The sequence below is a fragment of the Pseudophryne corroboree genome, chromosome 1 (genome assembly GCF_028390025.1).
Source record: "Pseudophryne corroboree isolate aPseCor3 chromosome 1, aPseCor3.hap2, whole genome shotgun sequence".
NCBI classification, from domain to species: Eukaryota; Metazoa; Chordata; class Amphibia; order Anura; family Myobatrachidae; genus Pseudophryne; species Pseudophryne corroboree.
Window position 1 is genome coordinate 158342595 of NC_086444.1, and position 12052 is coordinate 158354646.

The 12052-nt window shown below is 46.2% G+C and overlaps 1 protein-coding gene across 5 annotated transcripts in view; it reads left to right on the plus strand.

The window, feature by feature from the left end:
- The window catches only part of POC5 (POC5 centriolar protein), a 303404-nt gene that overhangs the window by 129852 nt on the left and 161500 nt on the right, over window positions 1–12052 (plus strand). For 4 of the 5 annotated variants that reach the window (XM_063963760.1, XM_063963750.1, XM_063963756.1 and 1 more), the window contains exon 5: window positions 1296–1531. In XM_063963760.1, the coding sequence (XP_063819830.1) occupies window positions 1296–1531 (236 nt within the window). The remainder of the gene's footprint in view (window positions 1–1295; window positions 1532–12052) is intronic. The other variant, XM_063963752.1, reaches the window with a different exon arrangement.

Below are 12052 nucleotides of genomic sequence, written 5' to 3' on the forward strand. Positions count from 1 at the left end.
TTTTGCAAAAGCCTTCGATACAGTGCCTCAGAGGAGACTGATCATCAAATTGAGGGAACTCGGCCTAGGATATACTATTTGTACATGAATAGGTAATTGGCTGGATAACAGAGTACAACGAGTAGTGGTCAACGGAATGTTCTCCAGCTGGGCACTAGTAGTTGGCGTAATACCACAAGGGTCCGTACTTGGCCCGCTACTATTCAATATATTTAGCAATGATCTAAGAATAGACCTGAAAAGCACAGTGTCAATATTTGCAGATGATACTAAACTGTGCAAGATAATTAAGTCAGAAAGCGTTGTGGAGTCTCTACAGAATGACTTATTTAAACTTGAAACCTGGGCGTCTAAATGGGGAATGAGGTTCAATATAGGAAAATGCAAAGTTATGCATTTTGGGACAAAAAAACACACATGCATCCTATACTCTTAATGGGGAAAATATAGGGGTAACTGTGGTGGAAAAAGATTTGGGCGTGCTCATAGATAATAGGCTTAATAACAGTACACAATGTCAAAATGCAGCAAAAAAGGCAAGTGAAGTACTTGCGTGCATAAAAAGGGGCATTGGGACAAGGATGTAATCCTGCCACTGTACAAATCATTGGTACATCCACATCTTGAATATTGTGTTCAGTTCTGGGCACCATATTATAAAAAAGATATCTGGGAACTAGAAAGAGTTCAAAGGCGAGCTACCAAATTGATTAAAGGGTTAGAGACACTGGAGTACGAGGAAAGGCTTACTAGGTTAAATATGTATACACTAGAAAAGAGGCGTCTAAGAGGAGACATTAATATCTTCAAATATGTAAAGGGTCATTACAAGGAGTTAGCAGGGGATTTGTTTATTAAAAGAACTCTGTATAGGACACGTGGGCACTCGCTGAGGCTAGAGGAGAGAAAATTCCGTACACAACATAGGAAAGGGTTCTTCACGGTAAGGGCAATAAAGATTTGGAACTCACTGCCAGAGAAGGTAATAACGGCAGACTCTGTAAATGCATTTAAGAACGGGCTAGACAAATTTTTAACTGGAAAAAGTATCCAGGGCTATAGCTTTTAACATAGTGACAGTAATATCTGGGAGTGGTAACAATCATAGTAGTCAATAGGTAATAAACCATTACTTCAGCAGATGCATTATAATATGAACATCTTAACACAGAATACAGGTTTAACCCGATGGGCATTTTGCCTCTTTTCAATCTCACTAACTATGTAAATATATATATATATATATATATATATATATATATATATTGAAATAATTTGATGTTTTCTCTGGAAAGGTGTCTTGATTTGCACCTTTATTTCAGAACAACAAGCATTTGAAAGATCACCATTTGCATCGGGCATGGAGGCTTTCTCTCCTGTTCATTCCTCAGAGCTGTCTCTCCACGGCACGTCCAGCTCAGCCTCTTCTAGATCACAGGTGGAAGAGGTCAGAGTCACAGAGCTGCCTGTCCCTTCTGAAGACATGCAGCAGGTTGAAGGTGTACTTGATCTATGGAGCGGTAACCTGAAGGTACGTAGCTATCAAATGTGGAAATAGTTCTAGATGAATTGATTTTAATTTATAAACTGTATAGTAGAAAGTTTACTTTCATTTGGCAGAACTCATTGTGTATTGCTACTAGCCACCTACAGTCTTCATTCATTCATTTGTTTACTACCAATTATATATATATATATATATATATATATATATATATATACTGTAGCGCACACATACTCTGCAGTACTTTACATGGAATATTTAGCCATTCTCATCAGTCCTTGTCCCAGTAGAAAAAAAATAGAACACCGGGCGCCAATTAAATATCTAATTTCTCTAACGTCCTAGTGGATGCTGGGGACTCCGTAAGGACCATGGGGAATAGACGGGCTCCGCAGGAGACAGGGCACTTTAAGAAAGAATTAGGATACTGGTGTGCACTGGCTCCTCCCTCTATGTCCCTCCTCCAGACCTCAGTTTGAGTCTGTGCCCGGACGAGCTGGGTGCTACTTAGTGGGCTCTCCTGAGCTTGCTAAAAAGAAAGTATTTTGTTAGGATTTTTTATTTTCAGAGAGATCTGCTGGCAACAGACTTTCTGCTACGTGGGACTGAGGGGAGAGAAGCAGCCCTACTCACTGAAGATAGGTCCTGCTTCTTAGGCTACTGGACACCATTAGCTCCAGAGGGATCGTACACAGGAACGCACCCTTGGTCGTCCGATCCCGGAGCCGCGCCGCCGTCCCCCTCGCAGAGCCAGAAGACAGAAACCGGCGTGAGAAGCAAGAAGACTTCGAAATCGGCGGCAGAAGACTCCAGTCTTCATATGAGGTAGCGCACAGCACTGCAGCTGTGCGCCATTGCTCCCACACTAAACCCACACACTCCGGTCACTGTAGGGCGCAGGGGGAGGCGCCCTGGGCAGCAATTGGGAACCTCTTGGCAAAAAGCAGCATATATACAGTGGGGCACTGTATATATGCATGAGCCCCCGCCATTATTTTACACACAAAACGCGGGACAGAAGCCTGCCGCTGAGGGGGCGGGGCTTCTTCCTCAGCACTCACCAGCGCCATTTTCTCTCCACAGCTTTGCTGAGAGGAAGCTCCCCAGGCTCTCCCCTACAGAATCACGGTAGAAAGAGGGTAAAAAGAGAGGGGGGCACATAAATTTGGCACAAAAACAGTATATACAGCAGCTACTGGGTTAACACTAAGTTACTGTGTGATTCCTGGGTCATATAGCGCTGGGGTGTGTGCTGGCATACTCTCTCTCTGTCTCTCCAAAAGGCCTTGTGGGGGAACTGTCTTCAAATAGAGCATCCCCCGTGTGTGTGGTGTGTCGGTACGCTTGTGTCGGCATGTTTGACGAGGAAGGCTATGTGGAAACAGAGCGGCTACAAATGAATGTGGGGTCGGCGCCGACACCCGATTGGATGGATATGTGGAAGGTTTTAAAGGATAATGTTAATTCCTTGCATAAAAGGTTGGATAAAGCTGAAGCCTTGGGACAGTCAGGGTCTCAACCCATGCCTGATCCTACATCGCAGAGGCCGTCAGGGTCTCAGAAGCGCCCACTATCCCAAATTGTTGACACAGATATCGACACGGATTCTGACTCCAGTGTCGATGGTGATGATGCAAAGTTGCATCCTAAAATGGCTAAAGCCATCCGCTACATGATTATAGCAATGAAAGATGTGTTGCACATCACAGAGGAAACCCCAGTCCCTGACAAGAGGGTTTATATGTATGGGGAGAAAAGGCAAGAGGTGACCTTTCCCCCTTCACATGAGTTAAATGAGTTATGTGAAAAAGCTTGGGAATCTCCAGATGCTTATGGCGTATTCTTTCCCGCCAACGGACAGGTTACGCTGGGAATCCTCCCCTAGGGTAGACAAAGCTTTAACACGCTTATCCAAGAGGGTAGCCCTGCCGTCACAGGATACGGCCACCCTAAAAGATGCTGCGGATAGAAAGCAGGAGGGTATCCTGAAGTCTATTTATACACATTCAGGTACCTTACTACGGCCAGCGATTGCGTCGGCCTGGATGTGTAGTTCTGCAGCAGCATGGACAGATACCTTATCTGAGGAACTTGATACCTTGGACAAGGATACTATATTACTAACCCTGGGGCATATAAAAGACGCTGTCCTATATATGAGAGATGCTCAAAGAGACATTAGCCTACTGGGCTCTAGAATAAATGCAATGTTGATTTCTGCCAGAAGGGTCCTGTGGACTCGGCAATGGACAGGCGATGCTGACTTAAAAAGGCACATGGAGGTTTTACCTTAGAAGGGTGAGGAATTGTTTGGGGACGGTCTCTCGGACCTGGTCTCCACAGCTATGGCTGGAAAGTCAAATTTTTTGCCATCTGTTCCCTCACAACCTAAGAAACCACCGTATTACCAAATGCAGTCCTTTCGATCACAAAAAGGCAAGAAAGTCCGAGGTGCGTCCTTTCTTGCCAGAGGCAGGGGTAGAGGAAAGAAGCTGCACAATACAGCTAGTTACCAGGAACAGAAGTCCTCCCCGGCTTCCACTAAATCCACCGCATGACGCTGGGGCTCCACAGGCGGAGCCAGGCCCGGTGGGGGCGCGTCTCCGAAATTTCAGCCACAAGTGTGTTCACTCACGGGTGGATCCCTGGGCTATAGAGATTGTCTCAGGGATACAAGCTGGAATTCGAAGTGATGCCCCCTCACCGTTACCTCAAATCGGCCCTGCCAGCTTCCCCCATAGAGAGGGAAATAGTGTTAGCTGCAATTCACAAATTGTATCTCCAGCATGTGGTGATAAAGGTTCCCCTCCTTCAACAGGGAAGGGGTTACTATTCGACAATGTTTGTGGTACCGAAACCGGACGGTTCGGTCAGACCCATATTGAATTTAAAATCCCTTAACATATACCTGAAAAGGTTCAAGTTCAAGATGGAATCGCTCAGAGCGGTCATCGCAAGCCTGGAGGAGGGGGATTTTATGGTGTCTCTGGACAATTATCCCATACTTGGACGATCTCATAAAGGCGAGGTCCAGAGAGCAGTTGCTGATCAGCGTAGCACGCTCTCGGGAAGTGTTACAACAGCACGGCTGGATTCTGAATATTCCAAAGTCGCAGCTGATTCCTACGATGCGTCTGCCCTTCCTGGGCATGATTCTGAACACAGACCAGCAGAAGGTTTTTCTCCCGACGGAGAAGGCTCAGGAACTCATGACACTGGTCAGAGACCTCTTAAAACCAAAATAGGTGTCGGTGCATCACTGCACGCGAGTCCTGGGAAAGATGGTGGCGTCATGCGAGGCCATTCCCTTTGGCAGGTTCCATGCGAGGACCTTTCAATGGGATCTGTTGGACAAGTGGTCCGGATCGCATCTACAGATGCATCGGCTGATCACCCTATCCCCCAGGGCCAGGGTGTCTCTTCTGTGGTGGCTGCAGAGTGCTCACCTTCTCGAGGGCCGCAGATTCGGCATTCAGGACTGGGTCCTGGTGACCACGGATGCAAGCCTCCGAGGGTGGGGATGGGGGGACAGTCACACAGGGAAGAAATTTCCAGGGTCTGTGGTCAAGTCAGGAGACTTGCCTTCACATCAATATCCTGGAACTAAGGGCCATATACAACGCCCTAAGTCAAGCGGAGACCCTGCTTCGCAACCAATCGGTGCTGATTCAATCAGACAACATCACCGCAGTGGCTCATGTAAACCGCCAAGGCGGCACAAGGAGCAGGGTGGCGATGGCGGAAGCCACCAGAATTCTTCGATGGGCGGAGAATCACGTACGAGCACTGTCAGCAGTGTTCATTCCGGGAGTGGACAACTGGGAAGCAGACTTCCTCAGCAGGCACGACCTCCACCCGGGAGAGTGGGGACTTCATCAAGAAGTCTTCGCGCAGATTGCAGGTCGGTGGGAACTGCCACAGGTGGACATGATGGCATCCCGCCTCAACAAAAAGCTACAGAGGTATTGTGCCAGGTCAAGAGACCCCCAGGCGATACCTGTAGACGCACTAGTGACACCGTGGGTGTTCCAGTCGGTTTATGTGTTTCCTCCTCTTCCTCTCATACCCAAGGTGCTAAGAATCATAAGAAAAAGAGGAGTGAGAACAATACTCATTGTTCCGGATTGGCCAAGAAGGACTTGGTATCCAGAGCTGCAAGAAATGCTCACAGAGGACCCATGGCCTCTGCCTCTAAGACAGGATCTGTTGCAACAGGAGCCCTGTCTGTTCCAAGACTTACCGCGGCTGCGTTTGACAGCATGGCGGTTGAACGCCGGATCCTAGCAGATAAAGGCATTCCGGATGAGGTTATTCCTACGCTGATAAAGGCTAGGAAGGACGTGACGGCTAAACATTATCACCGTATATGGCGAAAATATGTTGCTTGGTGTGAGGCCAGGAATGCCCATACAGAGGAATTCAAGCTGGGCAGTTTCCTTGACTTCCTACAGTCGGGAGTGACTTTGGGCCTAAAATTGGGGTCCATTAAGGTCCAGATTTCGGCCTTATCCATTTTCTTTCAAAAAGAACTGGCTTCTCTTCCTGAAGTTCAGACGTTTGTAAAGGGAGTGCTGCATATTCAGCCCCCGTTTGTGCCTCCAGTGGCACCTTGGGATCTTAACGTGGTGTTGAGTTTCCTGAAATCACACTGGTTTGAGCCACTTAAAACCGTGGAGTTAAAATTTCTCACGTGGAAGGTGGTCAAGCTGTTAGCCTTGGCTTCAGCTAGGCGTGTATCAGAATTGGCGGCTTTGTCACATAAAAGCCCTTATCTGGTTTTCCATATGGACAGGGCGGAATTGCGGACCCGTCCGCAATTTCTGCCAAAAGTGGTGTCATCTTTTCATATGAACCAACCTATTGAGGTGCCTGTGGCTACTCGTGACTTGGAGGATTCCGAGTTGCTAGATGTGGTCAGGGCTTTGAAGATTTATGTAGCCAGAACGGCGAGAGTCAGGAAAACTGAGTCACTGTTTATCCTGTATGCACCCAACAAGCTGGGTGCTCGTGCTTCAAAGCAAACTATTGATTGCTGGATCTGTAACACGATTCAGCAGGCTCATTCTGCGGCTGGATTGCCGCTACCAAAATCAGTGAAAGCCCATTCCACAAGGAAGGTGGGCTCTTCTTGGGCGGCTGCCCGAGGGCTCTCGGCATTACAGGTTTGCCGAGCAGCAACTTGGTCGGGTTCAAACACTTTTGCTAAGTTCTACAAGTTTGATACCCTGGCTGAGGAGGACCTTGTGTTTGCTCATTCGGTGCTGCAGAGTCATCCGCACTCTCCCGCCCGTTTGGGAGCTTTGGTATAATCCCCATGGTCATTATGGAGTCCCCAGCATCCACTAGGACGTTAGAGAAAATAAGATTTTACTCACCGGTAAATCTATTTCTCGTAGTCCGTAGTGGATGCTGGGCGCCCGTCCCAAGTGCGGACTTTTTCTGCAATACTTGTATATAATTATTGCTTATATAAGGGTTATGTTATGGTTGCATCAGGGTTTATCTGATGCTCTGTTGTTGTTCATACTGTTAACTGGGTAAGTTTATCACGAGTTATACGGTGTGATTGGTGTGGCTGGTATGAGTCTTACCCTGGATTCCAAAATCCTTTCCTTGTATTGTCAGCTCTTCCGGGCACAGTTTCCTTAACTGAGGTCTGGAGGAGGGACATAGAGGGAGCAGCCAGTGCACACCAGTATCCTAATTCTTTCTTAAAGTGCCCTGTCTCCTGCGGAGCCCGTCTATTCCCCATGGTCGTAACGGAGTCCCCAGCATCCACTACGGACTACGAGAAATAGATTTACCGGTAAGTAAAATCTTATTATCTCTCAATTTACCTGCAGCTTCCTGAAAAAAGGAGGGATTTCTCTGCCCCTTTAAAAAGGTACAAACCAAAACAATGGTAAGTATACAGATGTGGATAAAACCACAGGGAACCAGCGCTCAAACCCTATTTGTAGTGGTGAGTGATACGGTTATAAAGTGAAGCTAAAATCAATAATGAAAAAGCAGGTAATATACTTAAGGTTGTTTATTCTAAGATGCTGAGATACTTTCTTTCCCAACAGGTATAAATTCGGTTTAAAAGTCAATCAGTGATTGGGGCACGCTCCTGGTTTGAGCTTAAATTCTGAAGTGCAAGGTTCAATTGAAAGAACAAATGCTGTAATCTTTGTAAAGTCGAAAAAAAGAAAAAGAAAAATGCCACAAAAAAATATTAATGATAATATGTACTAAAGTCCAAACGGTTTACAAGTCTATACAGACAGCGGCGTCCCGCTAATCTGTGCTCTGAAGTGAAGGATTCTCTTGTGAAGTGATGAACAGTTGACAGCGGTAGTGTATGCTTTGGTTAGAGTGGAGAATAAGGACCCTGGACTGGCGCTATTCCTCCTGCAGCACGTCCCACAGTAGAGCGCCCGAATCAGGCCCGCTCTGTGGGGCCGCTTACCTGGGGTGTGCGCCTGTCACAGAGGCGAAGTGGACCCGGCCGGGGCTCTCCGAGCGGCTGGCCGCGCCTCTCCTCCTCCTACAGGGACTTACCTTCTCCCTTCCCCTCCGCCTTCCACTCTCCTCTGTCTCGGGCTTCTTCCGTCGCCTGGCAACCGGTTGCTTCCGGAACTCCGGATCACGTGACCGGATGGTTTGCGGAAAGGATTAGCAGTACTGTCCTTCTTTGTAGTGAATATTCGTCCTCAGTCCAATGTAGTATAGATGGGTAGCTCCAACGCGTTTCGACCTGTTAGGGTCTTCCTCTGGGAGTCATTTGTGTGTTTAGGTTGCAGGAATTTAAGGTGTCCTGATAGGGTGGGATCAATTCCCATTGGTCCTCTGATCTGGCTTTGTGATTGGCTCACAGCTTGTCAATCGAAGTTTATGGGAGGATGTGACATCATCACAGTGCTTTAGAGTGTGCCCAGTATTGTCTGGCTTTGTGATTGGCTCACAGCTTGTCAATCGGACTGAGGACGAATATTCACTACAAAGAAGGACAGTACTGCTAATCCTTTCCGCAAACCATCCGGTCACGTGATCCGGAGTTCCGGAAGCAACCGGTTGCCAGGCGACGGAAGAAGCCCGAGACAGAGGAGAGTGGAAGGCGGAGGGGAAGGGAGAAGGTAAGTCCCTGTAGGAGGAGGAGAGGCGCGGCCAGCCGCTCGGAGAGCCCCGGCCGGGTCCACTTCGCCTCTGTGACAGGCGCACACCCCAGGTAAGCGGCCCCACAGAGCGGGCCTGATTCGGGCGCTCTACTGTGGGACGTGCTGCAGGAGGAATAGCGCCAGTCCAGGGTCCTTATTCTCCACTCTAACCAAAGCATACACTACCGCTGTCAACTGTTCATCACTTCACAAGAGAATCCTTCACTTCAGAGCACAGATTAGCGGGACGCCGCTGTCTGTATAGACTTGTAAACCGTTTGGACTTTAGTACATATTATCATTAATATTTTTTTGTGGCATTTTTCTTTTTCTTTTTTTCGACTTTACAAAGATTACAGCATTTGTTCTTTCAATTGAACCTTGCACTTCAGAATTTAAGCTCAAACCAGGAGCGTGCCCCAATCACTGATTGACTTTTAAACCGAATTTATACCTGTTGGGAAAGAAAGTATCTCAGCATCTTAGAATAAACAACCTTAAGTATATTACCTGCTTTTTCATTATTGATTTTAGCTTCACTTTATAACCGTATCACTCACCACTACAAATAGGGTTTGAGCGCTGGTTCCCTGTGGTTTTATCCACATCTGTATACTTACCATTTAAGGGGGGGTGGGACACCCCTCATTACCAGCAGCACAGCCCGCCTCAGATTAACACCTCAGTGCGCAGAGAACCCATTTCTGTATATCTACAAACCAAAACAATGAATATCAAGAAGCACTGGTAAAGAGATTTAAAGAGAATTGTATTATTCTCGAGCAGAAAATGTATGCATATATTTATATCAAATGTAAAAACATATATTTGTTATATCACATAAAAAAAATCACACAAAATATATTTAAAAAACAACCAGTTTGATTGGTCCTTTATTTTGTAGTAATTAGTGGTTGGCCAATTATGTTTAAATACTATACATTTCAATAACTGAACATACTATACACAATAAAGGACTATATATTCTCTCTACACAACACTCCAATGTTGTACTGATTCTAATTTACAAAACAGCTCATATGCAGATCTGCTATAACTAATCCAACCTGCATTTATATTTCCAAAGAAAGAAACCTAGTTGTTTGGATTAAAACTAATCTTTACAAATGTAATAAATAGTAGAAGATTTTTTTTAGCAGCGTAAGCACTTTTACTTAATGTTGCATTCAATGATTAGTGCAGAAGACAACTGTATGTTATATCCAAATTAGTAGATTGAACAACTAGCTAGTTGCTCAATCTACTAATTTGGATATAAAATATAAAGATTACCCCCCGCTGGGTAAAAGGGTCGGCTATGCACATCACTCAGCAGCCCGTAGCTGGCAGTGTTAGGCTGTCGGCTGCAAAGCGGAGGACGTCGGCGAGAAGAGGGGACGCCACTTGACCTTACCGGCAAGGTAAGCAATGCTGAATACCAATTGCATATTTATTAGTAACACTGCGATACTAAACAAAATAAAAGGTTGAGTATCCCATATCCAAATATTCCGAAATACGGAATATTCCGAAATACGGACTTTTTTGAGTGAGAGTGAGATAGTGAAACCTTTGTTTTTTGATGGCTCAATGTACACAAACTTTGTTTAATACACAAAGTTATTAAAAATATTGTATTAAATGACCTTCAGGCTGTGTGTATAAGGTGTATATGAAACATAAATGAATTGTGTGAATGTAGACACACTTTGTTTAATGCACAAAATTATAAAAAATATTGGCTAAAATTACCTTCAGGCTGTGTGTATAAGGTGTATATGTAACATAAATGCATTCTGTGCTTAGATTTAGGTCCCATCGCCATGATATCTCATTATGGTATGCAATTATTCCAAAATACGGAAAAATCCCATATCCAAAATACCTCTGGTCCCAAGCATTTTGGATAAGGGAGACTCAACCTGTATTATTAAGACGCTCTTATATGGTGCTTTACATAAGGAGGTTTCAAAACAGATGCACAGTTTGGGTAAGAGTAAATAAAGTACACTACACATGACAAATTCAGTTTAGCATGAATATTGTAAAACGAAACAATGCTATCTTTATGATACATAGACAAAATCTCAAGATTGCAATAAACTAAATTGTTTATGGTGTCATAATGTGCAGGCTCACCTGCATTCCATTACACTACCTTTCTCCTGCAAGGTCCACAGGGTATCCACAGGATACATTGGGATATGGTGGAGCGACAGCGGATTTGCACCAAACGGTCAAAGCTTTTTGGCCTCCCAGCATGCAACAGGCCCGTCCTTATATCACCATCTTCTGGCTCAGGCAAATTCGTTTTTTTGTTTGGTGCGGCAGGAGCCGGACCATGGTCTAAGGGCTGCTGGTTTTTAACAGCCATAAGCTTTTTTATTTTATTTTTATAGTCTTACAATTTTTTCTAAACAGCGTCTTATACTTATCTTAGAAAGAGTCGCTCCTATAAATCTCCGCCAGGTCACAACAATGCTTACCCACGAGTACAGTGCTGTTTCGACGGGCGTCTGTGTCGGATGAAACTAGCAGGTCCAGCAGACGTTATCAGGCTGTGGCCGGAGCACGGAGAGTAGGTAAGGCATCGGTTCCGCTTACAGGGGGAACACGGACACAGCCGCACTGTTTTGGGAGGAGACTACCAAACAGTCGCTGACGTGGCTGCCACCGAGAGTGCACCAGCGCTATGCCTAAGGGATCATAGGCTCCAGGGATAGTATGAGGCCGCGATCCCTAGGGTTGATGTCAGCAGTGGGGAGTCAGACGCTTCCCTGGTAGCCCCCCACCCCCGGTTCGTGACGAGTTTCCTCCGAGTCTCCCACTTCCGTCCGATACGCTGTGTACTAAGGGGACCCAGTCGCAGCATAGGCGACTGTGTGACTGATACGTTTGTGTTCACTATAGGTTCATGGAGTGATTGTGTACACTATTACCGTCTGGATCAACTCAGCGTTCGCAAACGTATTGATCAGCCCTGGAAGCAGGGTGAGTTTCCCTGTATCCCACTCTACTGAGCCGAGTAATAAAGCACTAAGGGGTGTATTCAATAACTGTCGGAAGCTGCCGTCTTGTGGGAAAGACTGCAGCATCCGACAGAAATAGGTCGGAAGGGGTTCCGACCTATTCAATAGGGGCTGATTTTTTCCGACAAGTCGGAAAACACGTGGATCGGCGGAATAGCCGCCGACCCACGTGCTTCTGTCGGAAATGGGGCCAAATCCGACAGGTTTTGGCCCCCTTTCAGACAAACTCAATCCGACTTGAAAACAAGTCGGATTGAGGTGAGGTGACAAGCGGTGCTGCGGGCTGCTGGGGAAGCTGAGATCCACGGCCAGCGGGGGGAGCTGGCTGCAGGGTGACATGTCTGCGGCAGCTAGGGGAGGTGCTGCAGGGAGAGAGGTGT